We start from the raw sequence: 23,116 nt of genomic DNA on the forward strand, positions 1-23,116 counted from the left end.
GACGAGGAGGGGAACGAGACCGGATAGGTGAGCGAGACCGAATAGGAGAACGACTAGGACTACGACTCATGCTTCTTCCACGACGACGAGGACTAGGACTTCTTGACACAGAACGCGACCTCATGGGAGAACGAGATGGTGAACGAGATCCTTCATCTTTACGATTCAAAGAGGGACTACGAGATGATTGATCCTATAAAAAACAAAAAAAAAAAAATATATAAAGATCAAATAAACAATGTAGTTCTGTGGATATGTTTGTTGTGTCTCCTTTTTTAAACCACCCCTTAAATGCACAAGTACACTTTTTCTTCTTCTTCAAAACAATCAAAAAAAGATTCATTATGTATTTTATTCTTACTCTGTCATTTTCACGAATGTCTTCCATTCTAGATGGATAATAAAAATAAAATAAAAGACGTAGGAGAAAAAAAAAAAAAAAAAAGGAAGGAAAAAAAAAACGACACCCAAGTCTTTTCGTTTTCTAGTCAAAAAATTTTATTCCATTTCCAACTCCGTAAGCCAATATGACAACAACGAAAAAAGTCCAAAAAAAAAAAATAAATGAAAGGACTATATACATAAGATGATTTTATTTATTTATTATAACCAAAAGAAAAGAAAAGGAATTGATCACTAAGCTACAACTAAACTATTGACGAGCAGCGACTTCACGAGCAGCAACAGCAGCACGCTTAGCCAAACGAGCATTGGACTTGGGACCATTGATACCACCACCCCATTGACGACGATGTTCTTCCCATTTTTCAGTATAAGTAGATTTGACAGCAGACACCAAGTTAGCCAATTCAGATTTATCAGCATCCTTAACGTCAGTAAAGGCCAAAGCAGTAGCATTCTTCTTGTGGATAACAGCACCAAGTCTGGATTTACCCTTGACAACACAGTAAGGAATACCCATCTTACGGCAAAGAGCAGGCAACCAGATAACCAATTCAATAGGATCAACATCATCAGCAATCACAACCAATTGAGCCTTCTTATTTTCAATCAAAGCAGTGATATGATTGATACCATACTTGATCACAGTAGGCTTTTCGGTCTTGGGCAATTCCTTCTTTTCAGCCTTAGCAGCAGCAGCAGCACGGAGACGATCACGCTTTTCAGCCTTGGTTTCGGGACGGTACTTGTTGGCCAATTTGAACAATTGAGTAGCAGTGTTCTTGTCCAAAACATGAGTGAATTGATTGATGGCAGGAGGCACCTTAAGACGTTGGTAAATGATCTTCTTTTGACGTTGAAGACGAATGTACTTGGGCCACTTGACGAAACGAGACAAATCACGCTTGGGTTGAATATCTTGACCAATACCAAAGTTCTTGGGAGACTTTTCGAAAAGAGGATTGGTCACACCGGCCTTTTGTTGGGTCTTCTTGATAGGATAAGGAGCAGGGGCAACACGCTTGGAAGAACTAGATTTTTTAGAAGGAGGCTGTCATGGAGTTGACATAATGATTGATCAGATTCAAATATAATTTTTCAATATTCACAACTCTGATGCATCGTCACTCTAACAGTTGAATAACAAACATCGCTTTCCTTTTCCATTCCTTTCTTCCCTTTTTTTTTCCTGCAAATTTGAGCTCACCAAGTAAGTCAAATAAGAGTAAAAAAAAAAAAAAAAAAAAGATAAAGAATAGAAACAGAAAACAAAGTTGTAAACAACTCAGCCGAGATGGAGTCTAGCTTCTTCTCACTCTAAAGAAGAGTATCATCATCTTTTTCCAACAAAGATATGAGAAGATATGCATCATCAACAACCATCTACAATACATGCCACAGATCTCGAATCATTCTCTTATTTTTTTCTTTCAACTTACCATGATAAACCGATGGATGGATGGATGGATGGATCAATTGAATGGATAAAGAGAAAGGAAAAAAAGAAAAATAGTGTATTAAAAAAAAAAATTGAAATAAACTCATTAGCTATTCAATGTCCGTCACTTTTCTGGTGGAAAAGCGTGGTGGCGCACTAATCTTTTTTCAATGCACTTCTTCCTCTCCCCCTTTTTTTTTCATATATATATATTTTTTCTTCTCTATTAAAATATTATGAAAATCTTATCGAGAAGTACTTGGTTATGCCTTGCGCTTATCTTTCTTTCTATTTTACGATCTATACATCTCAACTATATATCTCGACAGCCTTTAAAGACTTCTTCATCACAATATCAACATACCAGTCAACCATCTTTAAATACTGCCAGTCTCCATGCTGTACCTGATAAACCAAACTCTATAGTAGATGATACCTTACTGTCTGATGATCCTTCCAATTTGTTTTATTTCATTCAGGTAAAAAAAAAAAAAAAAAAAAAAAAAAAGATGTCAGAAGATTGACTAATTCTATCTTATTTTATTCAGGTGTCAGATTTGCATATCTCAAAATTCCGGACACAAACACAACATTTTCTTCACTTTATTCAATCTGTACTTCCTATTGTTAGGTAATCTTTTTATTTCATGACTTTAACATTCATGTTAAAACTCATTCTTTTGAATAATAGACCTTCTTTTGTAGTAGTAACGGGTGATTTGACAGATGCAAAGGGTATTGACGGAGTGAAAACACAACAATACAAAGAAGAATGGCAATTGTATCAAAACGCAATAGATCAAGGAATAGAAGATGATTTACCATGGTATGATATGCGTGGGAATCATGATTGTTTTGATTTACCTTCATGGCAATCCAATATCAATTTATATCGTACTTTTGGTAAGAGTTCTCAACTACTTGAAGAAGGAAAAGGTGTCTACTCCTGGCAAATGAATCAATCTTATGGTCAATATCAATTCATCGCTATGGATGCATGGTAATATTAAATATATATATATATATATATATATATATATATATATATTGAATAATCACTAATATCCTTTTTCCTTTATATATATATAGTCCCAAAAAAGGTCCAGCTCGGCCTCTTAACTTTTATGGATATATGCCAACCAATTCTATGGATCGACTTGAATCAACACTTCTTGATGAATCAACTTATAATCATACATTTTTGGTAAAGAAGAAATCAATGGACTTTATGATAAAATGTTTCTCATATTGTTTGTTTAAAATAGTTTACACATTATCCTACAACAACAATGATATTTGGACAATCAAGTCAAGGTCATACTTTCAAGGAACTAATGCAACATGCCAGCGTATATCTTTGTGGTCATTTACATCGACTTGCTTTCGGTAATAAAAATAAAATAAAATAAAAAAAATGAAAAGCAAGCTATAGAACTAACGATATCTTTTGTGTAGGACTTGGAGATATTTTGAAATCATATGATACAACCACAAAATCATTGGAATTGGAACTAGGCGATATGAAGGATCATGGAGTGTATCGTATCATGGCTGTAGATGATGATCTTGTATCATTTGTGGATGTGGAACTTCCAGCAAAACTTTTGACTTCTTCGACAACACACGGAGATGGCATTCCATTGACTGAGAACAACACCGTCATTTGGCCTGAAAAGACTCGTCTTGCACCCATTATATTGATCACCAACCCAAAAGATGCCCGTTTTCTTTTACCTGGCAAGGAACCTATTTATCGTATAAGGAATAGTACTCATATTCGATTCCTAGTGTTTTCTGATCATGATCCACATTCACTCAAGGTCCGTATCTTTGTCGACAATAAACATCATCCATTTCCAGCAACTTACAACAAACATACCAATTCCTCTCTTCCCTTATGGACATCTTCATGGTCTCCTGAAGATTTTGATGATCAAATTACTCATTCATTAGGTATACAAGTCACAACTCCTGATGGTTTGGTAGGCGAATCTCAAGTTTATTTCCGCGTGGATGGTGTTCAACTGAAGATTGGTGGAGGTTTTGGTGAATGGCTTATTGGTACAAGTGTTGCCACCTTAGTAAGTAGGGGGGAAAAAAAAAGTGGCGAGGGTGGAAGGAGAATGGAAGGAGTATGTAAATATATATATATATATATATATATATATATATTTTGGGGGGGGGATAATTTGAAAGGAGATGTTTGACATTCATTTATTCTAGTTTAAACGATTGGCTCTTTTTGGATTGGCATTGATAGTATTATTACTCATGGGACCTAAAACATATACCGACTTTATAGTGATACGACAACAACAACAACAAAACTCAAACCATCAAATTGTGACACCTTCAACACAAATCTTACTCTGGCTTCATGCATTGGATGTTGACCCATATGCAGGCCCTTATCAATGTATTCATCAACAATCCCTTGCTTGGCTTCTCCGATTTTTCCAATTTCCTCTGGTGATGCCGTATGTATTTTATACCACCCTCTTGTTTGTATTATCCTTCTTGTGTTTTCCTTGGTTCCAGGCCGACTTTATTCCTAGTAGCAATGGATATGGTACTTTTTATCTATGGGGTATTGTGTTTGATGGTGAATGGTTACCTCTTGGTGATACATGGATGTTTGCAACATTTCATCTATGTTTTGATGTAGGTGTGTTCCTTATTCTATTTGCATGGAGGGTCACTGATGTGGAAGATCTGCATTGCTCAAGTACATCTGAAAAACATCGACAACAATGGAATCAAACATTATGGTTCAAGGTAATGGAAGTTCTATATTGGTTATGGCGCATGCGCTCAGTGATGGCATTGGGTTCCTTTTATGGTGGACTCTGGCCAACTTTGATGATGAATCTTTTGGTACTATGGATGTTATTTGTGGCTGGTGTCTTGATCTGGGGAAAAGATGGATGGATACATAAGAAAAACAAAACGAGAATTCAAATGGTATTGGATGGATGTGATTCATGTCTTGATCGATCTGGTCCAACTAGATTAGATGTCAACTATGAACAACAACAACAACAAGAACAACAACAAGTAGACTCCTTTAACGTGTCAATAACATCAACATCTACAATGAAAAATAACCCTGATGACGACTGGTTGGAAGAACAGACATCCTCAGAATCATCCTCATCTAGTGCTACAACAATGGATAGAAATCGGATCAAGGTTCGACGAAAAGGCAATGGTGAAAACAACAAGCGTTAATTAAATAGATAGATATAATAATAATAGTAGTAGTGATAGTAGCCATCATCCTTTTTATCCATTATTATTATTATTCAACTCCCTAAACATCCTTTTGAAATAAAATGATATATATGTTGTCCTAATTTCCCTTCCTTCTTTCTCTCCTCTTTATTCTTTTTTTTTTCTCTTTGTTATCCATTTATTAATTATTATTATTTTAATCACATCAGCTTTAATGATTTATCAAGACGAAGTGATCTTATCTTCAACGACATCAGGGTTTATACAGTGGTTTGGATTTGATCAATTTCAACCAGAACGAGCAGTGACATCACATTTCATCAGTAGTAAAACATTTTTATTTATTCGATCGATTCAAGTATTATATTCTGGTGCAGTACAATGGGCCTCAGTTTATTGGATGGCCACTGAATATGAATTCAAGCATTATTTTGCTTATTTTACCTATCTTACTTTTCTTGGACTTCATGCTTATTTCTTGGTAAACCCCTTTTTTTTTCAATATATTTATTTATATAAGCGCTCCTTGATGATTATTCTTCTTCTCCTTTAACCATTTTTTTTTTTTTTGAATAGACTACTTTTTATCATCATTTAAAATATTTATTTAACAAACGACCTACTTCCTTTTTATATCAATCATCCATATTGAATCATCTTTATGTATATTTATATCATACTGTCATTACTTTCAAGTAAGATCATATGAATTTTTTTTTTTTATATATATCAAACTGATCCCTCTTTCCCGCCCTTCATTGATCCCCTTTAGTCTGGTGACTCCTATTGTCTATTGGGTTTTATTATCCTCTGATTTTGTGGCAAAGGGTAAGTGATGAAGGAGTGTTTAGAACATGTTTTAATCCAGTTTATCTCCCAAAAAATAGCTGGTACAAATCCACCTATGGAATGGTGGCTGACACCTTCAGTACATGGTGCTTCTTTGATTATGGTGTTGATTGATATAATATTCAATCGAATGATCATCCAAAAACGAATGTGTATTCTTGTTCTATCTACAGTAGCTCTTTATATCTGTTGGGCCATGATTTATTATGCTGTGTAAGTATATATATACATCTATAAAAGGCAGAAATTAATTCTATCATTTTTTTTTTTTTTTTTTTTTGGTAGAGAACATTGGTGGGTATATTCTTTTATGGATTGGACTCATCCAATGACAGCCGCCATGTATTATGTCGCACTTGGCGTGTTTATGGTAATGTGTTTCTTTTTACAAGTAGGCATCCATGCTTTACGTGACAAGGTAGCAAGAAGAAAAAAAGACTCACTTGAAAATGCAACTGCCGCTTCTACTTTGGACATGGAGGAAAATGGAAAATCAAACTTTACTCCTTTTGAAAGTAGTATTGCTTCTTCTCAAATCACTTTTGCCGCTTCTACTACGGATCATTTAGCCAAATAATTCTTTTTTTTTTTTCGTGTTTGTTTTAATAGTATGAATGTTGTTTTTTTTTATTTTATATATATGTAAATAAAAAAAGAGGGGTATTATCCATTACATAGATGTCGTCATTCTATTGCTATCATGTCATTTCATACACTCCTTTTCTCCGTATATCTATCTATATGACAATCAATTCATGTTAGACGGATGCTATATAATAATACCTATAAAGCATGACTGAAAAGTTGATTATAATCATAGATGATGGATTTCTATAAAGACTCGGGTAGTGAATGACTTTTACATCACGATAGTATATTCCTATTATGATCTTGAAGAGAATGATCATGATGTACTAAATAAGAATAAAAAAAAGCAATATATTATCACTATTTAAAACGAACACTAACTAGGGAAAATGATGATCATCACAGGAAGTGGGATGAAAAAGCATAATGAACATCTCATTTCACTTACAGCTAAACACCGCTAGCATAATCATCGAAAGAGAAAAAGCATGTTAAAATTTTGTAATACAAAGTCAATCCATAAATAATTTATTTCACAAAAGTCAATCATTCGTACTTCAGAGGAAGGGGGGAATATCCAAATTAAAATGTAAAAGACATTTCGGTAAAATAATCATACTAAAAAAGTTCCAGGGGAAAGAGGGTAAAAAAAAAAAAAAACATATGCAGTTATAAAAATTTGGATAAATGAGAGATCTTTGTGTTCATGCACGACAGGAACCGAATGCTTATAAAAATAAAAATAAAAAAAAAATCAGCCAATCTGTCAAAAAAAAAAGAAGTATATTATATATTTTACCTGGGAAACCACAAACAGATGCAGCAACAAAGTAGGTAATAAGCTATCAAACAAAATAAACAAAGAATGAATATAAACATCATGTACGCGTTTTTTATTTCAAAGCTTACGAAACAAGCCAAGACGATCATGCACATAAGTTTAGTATTTTTCCACCACATGGCTCTCTAAAGATTAGCAAAAAAAAAAAAATGAATATTATTTGTTTTTTGATTTGTTTGTTTACCTTGAGTTGAGTACTACGCTTTTTGAAAGCAAAAGCTTGTTGATTCAAGTTATCTGTTTTATCCACCAGTAATTCAATACGTTCACCTCGTTCTAATACACGTTCTGAATAGAAAAAAAAAAAATAGAAAAAAGGAAAGGAAAGGTTACATGGATATTTTTTTTCAATTTCTTTTTTTTTATTGTTACTCTACCGATATTGTGTACCATGACATCCTTAACTTGCTCAATTTCCCCATGAACTTGTTTCAATCGATCGGAACCAGGATGAGTGGAGAAATACTCCTATTAAAACAATAATAATAATAAAAAAAAAAGGTCAATATAATAAATATGATATATAAATATGAAAGTTACCATTTGCTTGGCAATAACTCTTGAAAATTCATTCAAACCATAAGGTGGAGAATGTAAAGCTCGGTCTTTCCCATAAGTGGATAAGAATTTGTCCTTCAAGTCTTGTAAAAAGGCAAAAGGTACACGTCGACCAAAGGAATCGTCAGCCATACACATATAAGTAATACCATCTTCACAAATATAATGGAAAAGATATCTATCATTGAATAAATTAAAAAAAGAAGAAATTAATTCCATAGTTTCTATTTTTTTTTTTCTATTTCATACCTATCATAAACATAAGTTAGTTTTGAATTATTGGGTGGAATCTTTTCCAAAATAGCTTGAGTGACTATATATATAAAAAAAAAAAAAAGAATTAAGTAACATAATATATATATATATATATATTTCTTTACCTGTAGCAAAGTTGCCTGAACTATTGGTATGTTCAGCCAAGATGGTAGATCCATGAGCTACCAAACCATAAATAAGTGACATGTTTATTTAGCTTAATTTTATATATATATATATATATATATATAAAGGAAAGGGAATAATGAAAAAAAAGAGAGAGAGAAAGCAAACAATTGAGGAGAAGAAAGTGAGAAAAAAGAAAAGGGAAAAAAAAATATTTCACCATGTTCACATTTTTTCATACCCAGTCCAGCCTTTTTTGGACATGTAAAAAGTCATCCATAAGAGCATAAAGATCAGTCAAATCATGTTTTGATTTTATTATCATTGATTCATACATATTTCAATATATCCAATATTATTTCAGATAGAGTAGAATATTGTGTAGTTCCATATAAAAAGTCATATCCCTCTTGATTTTCTTTTTTCTTTTTTCTCGTCCTTTTCCTTCTCTTTTTCTTTTATTCATCATGACTCTATTGTTTTATTTTAATGATATTCCTGCTACTTGTGAGTTGTGTGGTCATTGGATGCCACATCATGAGGTAAGGCAAAACAAACAAAAAAAAAAAAAGGAACAATTTTTCATCTTAACCTTTCTTTTACTTTTCTTTTGATGATAGAGTAATTGTCCTCGTAACGGAGTTCATCCATCTCAATGGGGACCTTCATCCTACTTGCTGATGAAAACCGATGATTATCATCTAGATTGTACTACATGTTTTGATCAATAAAATCGATTTCTCTTCTATTTTTGATCATCTCATTTCCGTCAATGATTACCATCTTTTAGATACACTATCTCTTTATAATATGGAAATAAACATAATGAATTGAATGACATTTTTGTAAAGACAAGAAGAGATGGAAGAATACATTTATTAACAAAAATAAAAAAAAAATCATGAAGTGATAGAAAGGTGATGGAAATCATGAAAGAGACAACATCAATAAATAAATAAAATATTTTATTTTGATAAAAAAAAAATTCCCACTATCTACAAATTTTACGTGGTTTTTTCTTCTAATTGAATCATAAACGACTATGAATCATTGCTGGTATGCATCTTTTGTTCTGCCAAGGATCGAGGAGGATGAGTGATGATAGCTGAGCCAAGCAATCCAGCTTCTGCCAATGCTGTGGGCATCCATTGAATAGCAGTAATGGTGGTCATTTGATGGTGATCAGCCGTTCCAAAGATAATAGCATGAAAAGAGGAGAAGCGAGATCTGATTTTTCTTCCATTATTGAGTTTTGATATCATTCCACCTTTAGGAGGTTCCAATAGTTGTGTAAAGCGAGTGGTTGGTTGATCGGGTATAACAGTGATGGGCGATGGAGGTGTCAATGATGTCCATACATGAGGATTGCTTTTATTGTTGTCGTTTGACGTCGAGGGGAATAAATAATGATATCGTTGTTTTTCCATAGGTCCAGCCACCACAGCCATGATACTCTCCAATCTATCAAATGCACTTTGAGTCATAAACAATTGTTTACCATGGAGAATGCGTTCTAGTTGAGGAATAATAGGTTCGGTCATTTCTTGAGCTGCTTGCAATTGTAAAGCTTCGCCTTCCACTTGATCCACGCCACATACATGATGAGAGAGTTCTGATACCATAGCCAATACTGTACTAACATCTAGATTGAGTTTGGGTGTCGTCAAAGCATACATGGCATCTAATTTCGGTAATTGACCCACTCCAAACACTTGTTTCATCACAGGCATATAAGTTGACCGTATATCTTGTTGATCTTGAAGATAAATACAAATTCCCATGTGCTCCAGTTGATCCATGATCCGTTGTACAAAAGGGTCTTGATCGCGATGAATCCTCATAAAAGCAAACACAACAATGGGAGTCTTGAAATGTACAGAATGAGCCTGAGCACATGTCAAGTAAGCACGAGCCTTCTTGAAAATGGGAAGTTCATCAAACGATGGAGCCTCTACATTCACAATGCCTGCCTTGCTACTTTCATCAATGTCACTAATATCACTATTGTCATCGTCAAAGTCATTCAAGTCGTCATCGTCGTCAATAATATTGTTCTCCATACCAGCCATGTCAAGTCTAAAAGCCTTTGTGTTCCGAGCAATAACTTTGATCCAAACACGTTCTTGTTCTGCTACCAAATCCACTTTGAGAGAATGTCGTCGTAACATAGTTGCTAATGGCATCCATTGACCATTCTTTGGAGGAACTGCTACAGACCGCATAATATCATCCAGAGGACCAGTTTGATTCATAGCATCATGAACAGCTTCAAGATAACTTAGATTGGTACTTTGAATATACTTTTGTTTGATGGCTGTAGGATTCTTCAGTAACTAATCAAATAAAAAAAAAAAAAAAAGGTGACGTTCAGTAACCAACAGATATGTTATACGTATTTCTCTTCTTTTTTTTTTTTTTTTTTTCTTGTTACCTTGTCCAAAAACACTGATTCCGCAGTCAAAGGTTGTGTAAAGCGATAAAGACCTTCCAATTGTCGATTAGCACAATCACGTAAGATATATTGACATCGTTCTTGTAAGGCAACCACAGCAGGAACTAGATTTTCATCATTGGATGATTCAATATTATTCATTGGAAAGAAAAGAAAAAAAAAGAAAAAAAAAAAAAAAAGAAAAAAGCATTGTAAAAAAAAAAAAACTGATTCTTTTTATTTTGGGTTTCAAAGTCAACACTAAACACTAAGCCATCTAATACTAAAGCCTAAAGTCATTCAAACAAGGAGAACCTATAAAGAATAATAATAAAAAAAATCAGTATATTGATATTTCAACAGGATGATCTTTTCTTTTTTTCTTTTTTGAATATATGTGTGTGATATCAGGGATGACGGGTTGTTGCGTATAATGTCATCCGGGAGTTTATGCTGTCCATCATGTCTTTTGTCGGACTGGTGCCAGCTGCAATTCATCATTTACACACACACATACGCATATAAAGAATGATATATATAAAAGAATAACATACCTTATTGAATAGACGTTGAGTAAAAGAAGAAAAGATGAAGGAAAAAGGGAAAAAAATCTTTTATATTTTTGTAAAAAAAAAAAAATTTCTTTTCCCTTTTGACTGTTTAGTTCTGTGTTTGAAAGAAAGCTAAGTGACTATTCGAAAAGATAGAGTTTCCTTATATAGATAGGTGTCGAGGAGAGGGGTGGGGATAAAGGGGTTCGGAAGAAATGATGTTAAGTTTGCCTTTATTTTTTTTTTTTTTTTTGCCATGACAATAACAATAAGCAGTAGAACAAGGGAGTTTTATACCAAGCACTACCAATGATGATGATGATACTATGAACAACTTTTATATATGATAAAATTTTCCGATCAAGGAGAAAAAAAAAAAAAGGAAAAAGAAAAGGTGATTCATTAAAATTGATAAAGTAGTTTTTCTACAAGTGATGAAGAGTTTGTTCCTGAACTCTTTTTTTTTACAAGTGGCTCTTCCCAAACAGTTACACAAATAACACTGCAACACAAGACCTCTTTTTTTTTTTTTTTATTTCTTGTTTTATGAATTTATTTTTTCCTTTCTTTTTCTTTTCTTACTTTCTCCTTTTATAAATAATGACATTGACTAGTACTTCTTCTACTTTCAAATTTTTTAATTATTTTCCTTTTCCTTCGAAAAACAATAATACAACTCGACAAAGAAGAAATACAACAACGATAAAATCATCTACTCAACAGCCATCCAGTAAACCAGCTTGTATTGCTATTGTTGTTGGTAAAGATGGTACTCCTGTCACTAAATGCATTGCCCCTGCTGTTCGACGGACTACTAGCAGACATTGTTTATCCATGTCACCAACAGATAATCATAGAAATCAACGTCGATTATCTTCCTTTCTTTTACCAAAATTCCGATCTTGTCGTCATACTTCATATTCATCTAAAGTGGTTCCTTTCCATAGTAATAATAATAATAAAAAAAAAAAAAAAAAGAGAAAGCCACGTGGGAAAAAAAAATAAATAAATTCCCTGTTACTTATTATTATTATTTTTTTTTTGTTATTATTGTTATAGATCGATTTCATCAGTTACCATCCGAATTAATGATTCATATTGTTACATATTTAGATTTACCTAGTATCATCACTTTATCTCATACTTCCAAATTTTGTTTACGATTATGTGGAAAAACCAATAATTATTTATGGCGTAAATTATATCAAACACATTATCATCCATTACACAAACTTCCTCTTTCATATTATGATGCTTTCCGTGATCAATATGAACTTGGTAAACGATGGCAACAAGGAAATGCTCGTAGTCATTATCTTACTGGTCATGATGATAGTGTTTATTGTTTGGTATGGGTCAATCAACATCAAGTACTCAGTGGTAGTCGTGATCGGTCTATCAAACTGTGGGACGTAGATCAACATGAATGCTTAATGACACGACAACATCATCAAGGCAGTGTATTATGTTTAGCCATCTCTTTAGATCAATCCTTTTTTGTTTCTGGATCTTCTGATGCTACTTTGGTTTGTTGGTCTTTACCTGATATGACACCAAGAAAACGATTAGAAGGACATTTGAATGGGGTATTGGATGTATGTTTAGTGGATAGATGGATTGTCAGTTCATCTCGTGATACTACTGTACGTGTATGGAATATAGATGATGGTCAAGCTGTTCATCGTTTAACAGGTCATAGTGGTCCTGTGAATGCCTTGGAACATGTTAAACATACTCATCAAGTGATTTCTGCTTCTGGTGATGCTACTTTAAAATTATGGGATGTGTCTACTGCTCAATGTCTACGTACTTTTGTTGGTCATCAACGTGGTTTGGCTTGTGTACGTTATGACCCTTTTATTCAATGTATCATCAGTGGGGGGCAGGATGGTAAAATCAAGATTTGGGATATCAAGTCCGCGGATTGTTTACAAACCATGGCTGGCCATGCTGATTTGATTCGTACTGTGGATTGTTTTCAGGTAACAAAAAAAAAAAAAAAAAAAAAAACGTGGCACATATAAATGGTTTTAAGGGGGTTGTTGTTGATCATCATGACCTTTATTTATTTATTTTATTTATTATTCAAATTATTTTAGGGCAACGTGGTGAGTGGTAGTTATGATCGTACTTTAAGAGTTTGGAATGCTTCTACTGGTGCTTGTTTACTTAGTTTTCATAGTGGTCATTCAAGTTGGATTTTTAATGTTTTAATTAACAGTACAAAGATCATTAGGTAAAAGAAACTACCTTATTTGTAATATGTTTTTTACGCCTCATTTTTTTATTATTATTATTTTAGTGCTGGGCAAGATAAAAAAATCATGATATTGGATTTTGGTTATGATTTGAAAAGCTTATAATATTTAATGTTAATCCCTTATTACATATACCGACATTATACATATTTATTACATATATAAACTTTATATTATACCGTTTTATCAACAAAAAAACAGTGAACCAAAAATGGTTGAAATTTTCATGCATTTTCAAACTCATTAATATTTTCACCGCCGATTCATTTTTAACCAATAAGAAATGTTCATATGACGTACTTTTTTTTCTTATGAGATAAAAATAAAATTATAATTTTTTTTGGCTTGGCCTTTCTTTTTTTTTTTTTTTTTTTTTCTCTCTTTCTCTCTCTTTTTCCTTTTCCCTCCTTATTTTTTCCTTTGTATATATCTTTTTTTTTTCTCCCTTTTTTTTCATATTTCCTTTTTTTTTCCCTTTTCCTTTTTTTTTTCTTTTCTCTTTTTCTTTTTCTTTTATTTACTTTTATAAACTGCTTATCTAGTTTACATTATGAATTTGAAATCATTTCTTTTTATCAGTTTATTATTTACATTAGGTAATGTAGTGAAAAAAAAAAGAAAAGAAAAAAAAATATATATCAACGGTTTATGTGTTTCATCTTTTTTTTTGAAATGACGATTCATATGTTTTTTGTGTTACTTATCTATTTTTATATATATATTGAATAGTTCTCAATGTATCGGCAGTTCCATTACAAGATGTTTCAGTGACTTCGGTGGATTTGGCAGAAGAAAATATTAATAACAAAGGTGATGAACATTTATTTGTTACAGTGACCCGAGTTGATGATCTTGTGGATGACGATGGTTCTGTCTTGGCTGAACGTGTGATGGCTGTTCGTGTTACTTTTGATGTTGTTGAAAATCAGGTAAAATAAAAAATCTATTTTTTTTTTTTTTTACTTAGCTTTTTTTTTTTTTTTTTTTTTTTTTTTTTAATAATAAGCTTCGTTGTAATGGTGTACCTATTGCTATTGGTGTATCCAATATTCAAGTGGAAGCTCAAATGGTATCAGATCCTAATAAATTGACCATTGATTCAGCAGAAGAATTAGCTTTATTAGAAGATAGCTTTGATATTGGTTTGGCCACTGTGGAAGTCACTGCTACCTTGATGGATGAATTGAAAACAGAAGAAGGTTTAACATTCCGTCGTATTGCTGTACAAGAAATGATTACTGAAATCAATAATGAAAAGGTTGTTCAAACTCAAGCTGGTCAACAACTCTTGGATATTTTCGATAATGGACGTTTGGATAAATGGACTGTGGATCCTGTCACTGGTTTCTTATTACCTGAAGAACATCAACAACAATCAGAAGAACAACAAGAACAACAACAACCAGTACCTTGGATGATGAATAATGGTGGTTGTACTGATTTATTCGATCCTATTGTACAGTGGTGGAATGCTCAATCTAATATGGTTCGTGGTACTATCACTGGCGCTATTTGTGCCTTCCTTTTTGCCGTCGCTTTGTTTGTTCGTCATTTGATCATTTCTGCCAATGCCGCCTATGCTGCCTTACCTTTATACACTCATGAAGATGATGATGATCAAGAAGAAGTCATTTGGAAACAACAACAACAACAAAAATCTGATCCTCCTGCTTATCAACATGCTGTCGACAAGCAAGATGATGAAAAACAACCCTTCTTGGCGTAAATCCCCTTTCCCCCTTTTTTCTTGTGTCTTTATATTCATCTAGTTTACATACATCATTCGTCTTTTTTTTTTTTTGAAATAAAACCCTACTTTTCCCATGTATGTACCCAATTGTCTATCAACAAAAAAAAAAAAAAAAGACTTTATTTCTTAAGGAATATATAATATGTACATAATCTACACAAATAATCATTTCTATCTAACTATCTAAACTATCCGTGTCAGTTTGATTCAGTTTGGAGGAAAAATGGGTCATAGCTTGATTGAATACTTTCACCAATTGTTCCAATTCTTCCATCATTTTGGTTTCATGTTCTGATATTTTTGATTTCATCTTTTCCATTCTAAAAAAAAAAAAAAAAAAAAGGTGAGCTCCTTTTTTTTTTTCTTTCTTAACAAAAAGGGGGTATACTTACTGTAACTGCATGATTTGTTCTTGATGTTTTGTTCGAATCAATTGAGTGGTTGCTTCACGTCGCATTTCCTGCAGGATTCTCTTGGACTCTTCACGATTCTTTTGATATTGCATATTTTCTTGTCTTGCATTTTCTTCCGCTTCTTCATATACTCGTTGTTTACGTGAGAGCTTGACTTCCAAATCTTGGTTTTCTTGTCGTTGTTTTCGTAATTGTGCTTGTAACCTTTGCCATTCTTGTTGTAATTCCATATCCTGTTTTTCAAGTCGTGGAATGATTTCCTTGAGTTTACTTTGTAATTGCTCTAGGTCAGGCTAACATTTATGATAAATCAGAAACTTTTTCCTTTGTTTTTTCCTTTGGATAAATTCATGAAAAAAAAAAAAAACTTACAATCACATGTTGTTCTAAATGATTAGATATCATGTCATCCAAATCATTGGGGTTAAAATCCAATGGTGTTGTCAGGTTAGAGATGGTTGATAAACCAGTGCCATCAAGAGAAATACGATCCATCTTGGTTACCATATTATTGTATTTGGCCATTGCTTGTTCAATCTATAAGCGATACAATACAAAAACATAAGTTCACTGATAACCTTCTTTTTTTTCTCTATATTAACACATACTTCACTACGCTGTTTTTCAACTTGCATTTCATTTTGCCAAGTAAGTTGTTGAATTTCTTGTAATTTGGTTGATGAAGTTTCTACCTCTTGATCCCATTTTGCTTGCTGGCTTGATAGTTCATCAATCTCAGTATCAGTTAAATGTGGGTCCTTGATAGATGCTCGGATCACTTCCATTTCATCCTTGAGTGAAGTCATGGCAGTTGCTATTGAATCATAATATCAAAAAAAAAAAGATGAATAAGATTCTAAACAACAAATGGATGATCATTACATAGTTTAGCTGTTTGTCTTTCAAGTTCAGAATTGGCATTATTGTATTTGGTCTCTCGTCTTTTTTGATATTCGATATCATCATTGAGTTGAGCAATTCTTTGTTCAGTTGCCATCTTCTTTTGTCGTATACCATTGAATAGTTTCTACATAAAAAAAAATTAGATCAGTCACCCTTTTTCCTCAATCTCTCTCTCTCTCTCTCTCTCTTTTTTATAGACTCTATTTACCATATGTTCATCCAATCTTTTTCTGTCATCTTGTAGCTTTTCCTTTTGAACCAATACTTGTTTTATCCGTTCAATACCACCTTCATTGATGGCTTCAAAAACACTATTGAGTTCATCGTCCAGGAATTTGGAATGATCATCTCCTTGCATGAACGCATTGTACTTTGATACTGAATAGTCAAAAAACAACATACTCATTTCATCCGGTCCCATTTCCTCGTTGATGTGAATATCTGCTTCTTGGTCCATATGTCTTTCAATTTCACCTTGCAACACATCATTGACCTATTTGGACAAAATGCGTCAGTAATTTCATTCACTATCTTTTTTTTTTTTTTTTGGACTTGCCTTGCAAACATCCACCATCCATGATAAAAGAGCCAAGAAAGTAGGTAAGGAATGAGGAGCAGCAATAGAATATAAAGATTTCGGACTAATACTATCGACAAATGGATAACTAAAATATTTTTATAAAATAAGAAAGGAGTGAGTGAAGAAAACGATATATATATATATATATTTGGCTTTACCTCAAGATCCTCAAGACATCCAAGATTTCATCTTCAAATTTGAGTTTAGTATAAGTATAGCTAGGATCCAAGCGGTTGTGTAAAAACTTGAAGATAGCTTGAAAATCTCTTGAAGCCAAACTTCGTAATGTCCTTCGTGTCACGACTCCTCCATAGTGATGTATTGTCAAGTAGGCAATAATGTTGTGGATAGCATTGCGTTGGAATTCAGGACTTTTGATATCGCGAGGATCAGTATGGAATTTTGGTATATCGACCCCATTGCCTTTGTTGAAGAGTTCGAGGTCTGGACTGGTAAATGTAGCAGGATGCAAAGTACTAATCCTCCTATAAAAAAAAAAAGGAAAAGGAAACGATGAGAAACGAGTAGATAATTGATCTTTTTTTTTCTCTCTTTCTTTTTTCTTCCTTACCTATTCTGTGAGTCTTGTGAAGAATGCTGCTGCTGCTGCTGTTGTTGTTGTTGTTGTTGTGATGGTGGTTGAGCTGATTGTTGAGATGGTTGTTGAAATGATTGTGACGGTTGGTCTTCTTGATCTTGTCGTTGTTGTAATAAAGATCCATAGGCTTCATTTACATTAGTGGTGAATCTTCGAGATGTGAATGTTGATCCATAGTTTACTTCTTGTTGTTTCCTTTTTGGAGTATCAATAGACGTTCTTTGTAATTTTGGTGTTTGTGATAAAGAGGGTTCAGGTAATGATCGTTTATCTGTATGGGATACGGTAAATCTTCTTTGTTGTACTTGTCTTGCTGGTAAATATGATGCCATGGAGAATTTAATATAATATATTTATTATAATCACAAGTCAAAAGTAAAAAAAAAAAAAAAAAAAAAAAAAAAAAAAGAAAAAGGAAGGAAGAAAAAAAAAAAAGGAAATCAAAAAAAAAAGATGTGAAAATTTCGCGACTACGGAGCGTGAAATAATCTGTAGAATCTTTCATGTATGAATGGTAGTTCCAAGTTGCATATATATAAGAAAAATGAATGTACAAAAAGAGGAAATCCATTGTTTATTGTGATCAAAAATATATAAAACAAATAATAAAATAGGTATATAAGTGACAATATAAGAGAAAATACAGATAAAGAATCAAACAAGAGGGGTAAGAGTTCTAGATACAGTAAAGTAATATAAGTTATAGTAATAAAGTAAAAAAAAAAAAAAAAAAAAAAAAAAAAACAAAGGACGATAACTAGGTGGATGGTAAAAGTTTACTGAACAGTTCCACATTACTATTCAAAACACTTTCAGTAAATCGAAAGTTACCGCGAAAGGGCCGATCCCAAGCAATCAATGCACGCCGTGGAGTGTCCAAGATAGATCGAAATTGTTGTTGTTGTAATACATCCAAGTTGGATCCTCTGAAAAATCTAGCTGACATTTTCCATAACCATACAGAAGCATCATGATGTAACGCATACCATTGTACATGTCGTATAAATGTCGATAAAGGAAAAAGGGCCACCACTTTATTCCATTCATTCTTTTGAGAGTCATTATCAGTATCACCCATGATATCACCAAGATCATCATCTGTTTTCTTGATTTTCTTATCCTTGTTTTTCCCTTTCAAAAACCCACCACTACATCCACTTGTTGTCGTTGTTTCTATTATTGGTTTCCTTTGAGAACCCCATCCATAAGAACCAGATGAACTTTTTGTATAAATAAGTAGATCATTGTGAGCACGATAAGAGCGAATACTTGAAGTGGATTCTTGTAATACTAAAAATGTTTCTGTCACATTGGGATCATTGTCAATATCAAGAGCAGTTGAATAAGGAATGTTGGTGATCTTTTCCGTGGACATATCAATAGAAAGAACCGTAAAACAATCCATGGTACCTACAGCCACTTGAACAGGTTCAAATTGTCGAGGAATACGATTCAATAGTCGCCAGAGTCGAAGTTGTTGGAAACGGTCTTGTTGTTGTAAATAGTCGCGGAAACTAGAATGAGTGATAATCAATTGATATACTGTAGAAGGTGTCGAAGGAGCAAAAACATGTTGAAAATGTTGAAGTTCTGATTCCAATATATGGTCAATAATCAAGTATATGACTTCCAATGCCAAGATAGTCATACGTAAAAAAAATAAAAGTAAGAGGAAGAAATAAAGAAAAAAAATAAAGGAAAAAAAAGAGAAAGAGATATATAGAAGCAGAGAACGTGTGAAAGCGGAGCAAAGGGAGAAGGAAGGAAATGAAAAAAAAAAAAAAAAAGGGAGAGAGGTTTCAATTTCTATCACCTGTGATGATAAGAAAAAAAAAAAAGGTATCAGCAGACTTTTTAATGTCATCCCAAGGTGCATCGAGCCATCCCATAGAAACTATCACAACATCGATTAAAATCAGCCATAAAAGCATAATCATCAAAATGACAATGAAGATCCCCATTGGTTCTTAGTTCACCATGACAACCTTGACAGCAATCTGCTGTAAAAAGTTTAGGAATCTTTTTACAAAAACAATTGGCTCCATTCGTTATTGTCACACATACAAATAAGTAGATGCATAAAACAATGGTCAGGCGTTGAATCACTATCATTTTAGCAATACAGTTTGGAAATAAATAACCAAATAAAAATAAACAAAAAAAAAAAGAAAACTGAAATAAAATCTATCTCTTTATATATTTCAAAAGAGTTCTTTCCCCTGAATCCGTGTATAATTAACAAAATAGTCATTCCCCCAATAAAATAAAAAAAATATATAAAAAAGAAGGAGAAATAGATAAATAAATCAATAACCTTTATTGGTAATAACATAAAAAAAAAAAAAAAACTAAACTAGTCCTTCCAAATAATGACTTTTCTCTTCGCTGAGAAGTTTGTATTTTTGTTGTAAATCCTTCTCTCTTTGTGCTAATCGTTGTACTTCTTCTTCCAATCCTTGAATACGACGAGGAATTGCTACCTTTTCCGCCATTTGTAAATTCAAGAAGCTACTATGTTCAATCTTGGCAGCTTCTAGTGCTTCAAATGCTTCAATAATTTGTTGTGATAATGTATTGGATCTTGCCATATATCCACCTAGTCGAACTTCCAATTTCTTTTCCAATTTACCAGCTTTAGTAGCATCACGAATCATAGCTTGACGGTTAGACTATAAATATTATAAAAATAAATAAAATGAATTTCCTTTCTAATATATTTTCATTTTCATTTTTTTTTTTTTTTTACCTCGATGATCTTTTCTAATCCTTGAATCTTATCCTTATCATCAGGCATTTCATCCAGAGTCATGAATTGTTTGAACTTTGCAGAGAATAATAAATCATCATGTTCTTGATCCCATTTTTCTTGATATCCGGGTTGATTTGATACATGATTCCAAACGGCTTGTTGTACATCAGTTTCATCCAAATCAAGCATTTCCTTCAATTCCAAATCCATTTCTTTGCGAGCATCCTCCAAAGTTGCCGTATCGAATTCTTCTTCTACAAGAGTTAAATCACCTTCAAGAGGAGTAGCTCCAGGAGCGATAGATCCACCAACCACAGGGTATTTGATAGCATCATGTTGTAATAAGCGTATAAATTCTTGTTGAATCATGGCCTGAATATCGTCCAAATGTTGATTGACTTGTTGAATAGATGCTGGAATACTCGTTGGGCGTGGTAAACCGCGTTGTACTACAAGTGATCGTCGTCCTAATTGTTCTTGTTCGTTTTTGATGGCCATTTCTTTGTTGCGTTTTTCTACTTCACTCATATCCTCCACTTGGCTTGATTGATCTGTTTTGATCTCATCTTTTTCTTCCTCATCCCCAACATCAGGTAATCGAATTTCCCATTCATTTCGTGGCTTGGGTAATGATGAAAGACCTTGTAAGAGAGCTCGTTTGCGTTGTATTTGTGCCATTTTTTCGTCACGAGGTGTAGCTGCAATTGATTCTTGTTGATCGTTAATGTTGAAATGGTCACGAAGTGGTGTTTTGAATGGTGTTTGATTTCCATAAGTTGAAGGTGTTGATGTTGTTCCACGAAGAGGTGTTGCTAAAGGATTTGGTGTTTGTACACTGCTGTTACGAGGTGTAATTCCTTCAAATCCAGTACCTTGAGATCCCAGTAATTCCACATTTTCACCACCTAGTAATGGAGTTTGAGATGCTGTCAAGGCTATCAAATTACGGGCTTCGTTCATCAAGGTATCAGCTAAAGTAGTAGTAATAATAATGATAATAATAATAATAGTTAACCTTTTCCATTCCTCTTTGGGTAAATCCGTTTCTTTTTTTTATTTTTTTTTATTAGTTGGTCACTTACTTTGAGCAGCGACTCTAGGAGTTCTTGCTGATACAGTGTTTGGAGTAATTGCATAGTCACCAAGAAGTCCACTAGTAGCATGATCAGTATCTTCAGCTTGAACCAAGGATTTAGCTGATTCACCAGCAAAACCAGTCTTAACGATTTCATCTAATTCTTCTTCACCGACTTGAGGAGCAGGAAGGACTAGCTTTCGTCGTTTAGCAATTTGTTCTTGTTCTTGCATCTTGATAATTTTAGCATCCTTTGCAGGAACAAACCGACCTTGATTTCCTTCAGATTTATTTCCAGTAGCACCAGCTTCACGTTGTTTTCGTTTTCGTTCACGTTCCTTTTCTTCTTCAATATCAGCACGTCGTCGATTGAGTTTGGAAAGTCGTACGTTAGTCAATAATTCTGCATTTGGTTTTTGTGCTTTTTCTTCTGTCACATCGAAAAATCCTAATGGTGCTCGTTTTTCAAAAGGAATATCTGTATTATAATCCATAGTGTTTTTCATTTTCTTCACTCGAACACTATAATAATAATAATAATAATAATAAAATATTGATGAATATATTAAAAACAAAAATTTATCTACTTTCATCATCACTTACTTGATACCGGCCGCCTTTAATTCTCTTCGTTTTTGTAAAGTAGTCAAACGTCTAGCTTCTTCCAATTGTCGTTCACGAGCCTTGCGTTTTGCCTTTTTACCTTGAGTATTTGCTAAACGAGCACGAGCTTCAGATAACATTTCTTTTTCATCTTCATCCATATCAACAGGATCAGGTCTTGCAGGTTTACTTTCAGGTTCAGGATCCACTTCTCCAGGTCTTAACTTTCGTACATCATCAGCATTTGGTCCAGTTTCATGACCTCCAGCACCAGTAAGTCCCAAATCTTCTTTACCAGCAACAGATTGTTCAGCTTCATCCAATAATCGTTGATATCTTTCAAGACATTGTGCAGGAGTACGTCCAACAATAGGAGCAATAGTACGCCATTGTGTAGGCATCAACTTTGCAAGATGAAGTAATTTTTCATCTTCTTCCTTTGACCATTCCGTCTAAAAATACAAAAAAAAAAAGTTAAATCAATATCCTATTTATATATTATTCTATTTTTTTTTTGTTTTACCTTTTTAATACTAGGATCCAACCATTCAAACCATCTTGCTTTACATTGTTTTGGAGATTTGCGAACAAGTAAAGAAGAGATACGTGCCCATTGATTCTTTCCGTATTTACTGACAGCCGCTTTTAAAATTTCGTCTTCAGTGTTTTTCCAAACACCACCTTTGATCATAGGTCCAAAACCCATTGTATATATTGAATAAAAATATATATATATAACGAATATATATAGATGTTATGTTATAAAAATGAGTTGCAAAAAAAAAAAAAAATAAGAGAGGTAATAGAAATTGAAAGTTCTCGACACACTTTTACCGTTTTGTTGCTCTCTCTCCCCACTCCCCAGTCACGAATTTTTTTTTTGGAAAGTTTTTCCACCTTGAATTCAGACAATCAGG

General features: G+C 33.3%; 12 protein-coding genes across 12 annotated transcripts; 5 read left to right on the forward strand and 7 right to left on the reverse strand.

Moving 5' to 3' along the window:
- Positions 1-565: 565 nt before the first annotated feature.
- BX664DRAFT_323392 (50S ribosomal protein L30e-like protein) lies at positions 566-1,906 on the reverse strand. The gene is made up of 2 exons (XM_051543641.1): positions 1,842-1,906; positions 566-1,453 (listed from the first exon to the last, which is right to left on the reverse strand). The coding sequence occupies exons 1-2, from the start codon at positions 1,842-1,844 to the stop codon at positions 653-655; spliced, it is 804 nt and encodes a 267-aa protein (XP_051402442.1). The 5' UTR covers positions 1,845-1,906; the 3' UTR covers positions 566-652.
- Positions 1,907-2,076: 170 nt separating this feature from the next.
- On the forward strand, positions 2,077-4,047 carry BX664DRAFT_259169 (Metallo-dependent phosphatase-like protein; the record flags this gene model as incomplete). Its single annotated transcript, XM_051540574.1, has 6 exons — positions 2,077-2,319; positions 2,389-2,471; positions 2,532-2,840; positions 2,930-3,044; positions 3,106-3,148; positions 3,305-4,047. 6 exons carry the CDS (start codon positions 2,077-2,079, stop codon positions 4,045-4,047), a joined length of 1,536 nt encoding a protein of 511 aa, XP_051402443.1.
- On the forward strand, positions 3,966-5,199 carry BX664DRAFT_54763 (uncharacterized protein). Its single transcript, XM_051549621.1, has one exon. The coding sequence runs from the start codon at positions 4,112-4,114 to the stop codon at positions 5,066-5,068; it is 957 nt and encodes a 318-aa protein (XP_051402444.1). The 5' UTR covers positions 3,966-4,111; the 3' UTR covers positions 5,069-5,199.
- Positions 5,200-6,999: 1,800 nt separating this feature from the next.
- BX664DRAFT_323396 (Longin-like domain-containing protein) lies at positions 7,000-8,413 on the reverse strand. The gene is made up of 8 exons (XM_051543642.1): positions 8,288-8,413; positions 8,157-8,220; positions 7,890-8,085; positions 7,727-7,817; positions 7,534-7,637; positions 7,418-7,474; positions 7,308-7,350; positions 7,000-7,235 (listed from the first exon to the last, which is right to left on the reverse strand). Exons 1-8 carry the CDS (start codon positions 8,367-8,369, stop codon positions 7,213-7,215), a joined length of 660 nt encoding a protein of 219 aa, XP_051402445.1. The 5' UTR covers positions 8,370-8,413; the 3' UTR covers positions 7,000-7,212.
- Positions 8,414-8,743: 330 nt separating this feature from the next.
- BX664DRAFT_369927 (uncharacterized protein) lies at positions 8,744-9,019 on the forward strand (the record flags this gene model as incomplete). The annotated part of the gene is made up of 2 exons (XM_051548630.1): positions 8,744-8,830; positions 8,909-9,019. Exons 1-2 carry the CDS (start codon positions 8,756-8,758, stop codon positions 9,017-9,019), a joined length of 186 nt encoding a protein of 61 aa, XP_051402446.1. The 5' UTR covers positions 8,744-8,755.
- Positions 9,020-9,150: 131 nt separating this feature from the next.
- On the reverse strand, positions 9,151-10,872 carry BX664DRAFT_323397 (uncharacterized protein). The gene is made up of 2 exons (XM_051543643.1): positions 10,720-10,872; positions 9,151-10,621 (listed from the first exon to the last, which is right to left on the reverse strand). The coding sequence occupies exon 2, from the start codon at positions 10,538-10,540 to the stop codon at positions 9,329-9,331; it is 1,212 nt and encodes a 403-aa protein (XP_051402447.1). The 5' UTR covers positions 10,541-10,621; positions 10,720-10,872; the 3' UTR covers positions 9,151-9,328.
- Positions 10,873-11,796: 924 nt separating this feature from the next.
- Positions 11,797-13,860, forward strand: BX664DRAFT_323399 (WD40-repeat-containing domain protein). The gene is made up of 4 exons (XM_051543644.1): positions 11,797-12,216; positions 12,330-13,252; positions 13,370-13,506; positions 13,573-13,860. The coding sequence occupies exons 1-4, from the start codon at positions 11,871-11,873 to the stop codon at positions 13,631-13,633; spliced, it is 1,467 nt and encodes a 488-aa protein (XP_051402448.1). The 5' UTR covers positions 11,797-11,870; the 3' UTR covers positions 13,634-13,860.
- A 113-nt stretch (positions 13,861-13,973) lies between these two features.
- BX664DRAFT_274111 (uncharacterized protein) lies at positions 13,974-15,356 on the forward strand. Its single transcript, XM_051541237.1, has 3 exons — positions 13,974-14,124; positions 14,258-14,457; positions 14,535-15,356. Exons 1-3 carry the CDS (start codon positions 14,079-14,081, stop codon positions 15,252-15,254), a joined length of 966 nt encoding a protein of 321 aa, XP_051402449.1. The 5' UTR covers positions 13,974-14,078; the 3' UTR covers positions 15,255-15,356.
- A 24-nt stretch (positions 15,357-15,380) lies between these two features.
- BX664DRAFT_382693 (HEC/Ndc80p family-domain-containing protein) lies at positions 15,381-18,148 on the reverse strand. Its single transcript, XM_051549075.1, has 9 exons — positions 17,854-18,148; positions 17,333-17,659; positions 17,151-17,259; positions 16,803-17,087; positions 16,574-16,718; positions 16,300-16,505; positions 16,064-16,228; positions 15,671-15,984; positions 15,381-15,598 (listed from the first exon to the last, which is right to left on the reverse strand). The coding sequence occupies exons 1-9, from the start codon at positions 18,102-18,104 to the stop codon at positions 15,454-15,456; spliced, it is 1,947 nt and encodes a 648-aa protein (XP_051402450.1). The 5' UTR covers positions 18,105-18,148; the 3' UTR covers positions 15,381-15,453.
- A 370-nt stretch (positions 18,149-18,518) lies between these two features.
- BX664DRAFT_323404 (uncharacterized protein) lies at positions 18,519-19,531 on the reverse strand. The gene has a single exon (XM_051543645.1). It carries the CDS (start codon positions 19,418-19,420, stop codon positions 18,530-18,532), a length of 891 nt encoding a protein of 296 aa, XP_051402451.1. The 5' UTR covers positions 19,421-19,531; the 3' UTR covers positions 18,519-18,529.
- Positions 19,532-19,561: 30 nt separating this feature from the next.
- BX664DRAFT_323405 (uncharacterized protein) lies at positions 19,562-19,988 on the reverse strand. The gene has a single exon (XM_051543646.1). It carries the CDS (start codon positions 19,882-19,884, stop codon positions 19,633-19,635), a length of 252 nt encoding a protein of 83 aa, XP_051402452.1. The 5' UTR covers positions 19,885-19,988; the 3' UTR covers positions 19,562-19,632.
- A 132-nt stretch (positions 19,989-20,120) lies between these two features.
- Positions 20,121-22,890, reverse strand: BX664DRAFT_257300 (pre-mRNA splicing factor component-domain-containing protein; the record flags this gene model as incomplete). Its single annotated transcript, XM_051540501.1, has 5 exons — positions 20,121-20,441; positions 20,519-21,333; positions 21,676-22,118; positions 22,200-22,651; positions 22,723-22,890. 5 exons carry the CDS (start codon positions 22,888-22,890, stop codon positions 20,121-20,123), a joined length of 2,199 nt encoding a protein of 732 aa, XP_051402453.1.
- Between the last annotated feature and the right edge of the window lie 226 nt (positions 22,891-23,116).

The sequence above is a fragment of the Halteromyces radiatus genome (genome assembly GCF_025201355.1).
Source record: "Halteromyces radiatus strain CBS 162.75 chromosome Unknown BX664scaffold_2, whole genome shotgun sequence".
Classification (NCBI taxonomy): Eukaryota; Fungi; Mucoromycota; class Mucoromycetes; order Mucorales; family Cunninghamellaceae; genus Halteromyces; species Halteromyces radiatus.

Excerpts from the sequence above, each read along its gene's own strand:
- BX664DRAFT_323404 (XM_051543645.1), bottom strand. The coding sequence starts at position 19,420 with ATGACTATCTTGGCATTGGAAGTCATATACTTGATTATTGACCATATA.
- BX664DRAFT_323396 (XM_051543642.1), bottom strand. The coding sequence starts at position 8,369 with ATGTCACTTATTTATGGTTTGGTAGCTCATGGATCTACCATCTTGGCT. Across the intron at positions 8,086-8,156 it reads CTAACTTATGTTTATGATAG|ATATCTTTTCCATTATATTT; the intron begins GTATGAAATAGA and ends ATTCAATGATAG. Across the intron at positions 7,351-7,417 it reads TGATCGTCTTGGCTTGTTTC|CTTATTACCTACTTTGTTGC; the intron begins GTAAGCTTTGAA and ends TTTGTTTGATAG.
- BX664DRAFT_382693 (XM_051549075.1), bottom strand. The coding sequence starts at position 18,104 with ATGGCATCATATTTACCAGCAAGACAAGTACAACAAAGAAGATTTACC. Across the intron at positions 16,506-16,573 it reads AAGACAAACAGCTAAACTAT|CAACTGCCATGACTTCACTC; the intron begins GTAATGATCATC and ends ATGATTCAATAG. Across the intron at positions 15,985-16,063 it reads ATTTAGAACAACATGTGATT|CCTGACCTAGAGCAATTACA; the intron begins GTAAGTTTTTTT and ends CATAAATGTTAG.
- BX664DRAFT_54763 (XM_051549621.1), top strand. The coding sequence starts at position 4,112 with ATGGGACCTAAAACATATACCGACTTTATAGTGATACGACAACAACAA.
- BX664DRAFT_323397 (XM_051543643.1), bottom strand. The coding sequence starts at position 10,540 with ATGAATCAAACTGGTCCTCTGGATGATATTATGCGGTCTGTAGCAGTT.
- BX664DRAFT_323399 (XM_051543644.1), top strand. The coding sequence starts at position 11,871 with ATGACATTGACTAGTACTTCTTCTACTTTCAAATTTTTTAATTATTTT. Across the intron at positions 13,253-13,369 it reads GTACTGTGGATTGTTTTCAG|GGCAACGTGGTGAGTGGTAG; the intron begins GTAACAAAAAAA and ends AAATTATTTTAG. Across the intron at positions 13,507-13,572 it reads AACAGTACAAAGATCATTAG|TGCTGGGCAAGATAAAAAAA; the intron begins GTAAAAGAAACT and ends TTATTATTTTAG.
- BX664DRAFT_274111 (XM_051541237.1), top strand. The coding sequence starts at position 14,079 with ATGAATTTGAAATCATTTCTTTTTATCAGTTTATTATTTACATTAG. Across the intron at positions 14,125-14,257 it reads CAGTTTATTATTTACATTAG|TTCTCAATGTATCGGCAGTT; the intron begins GTAATGTAGTGA and ends TATATTGAATAG. Across the intron at positions 14,458-14,534 it reads TTGATGTTGTTGAAAATCAG|CTTCGTTGTAATGGTGTACC; the intron begins GTAAAATAAAAA and ends TTTAATAATAAG.
- BX664DRAFT_323405 (XM_051543646.1), bottom strand. The coding sequence starts at position 19,884 with ATGATAGTGATTCAACGCCTGACCATTGTTTTATGCATCTACTTATTT.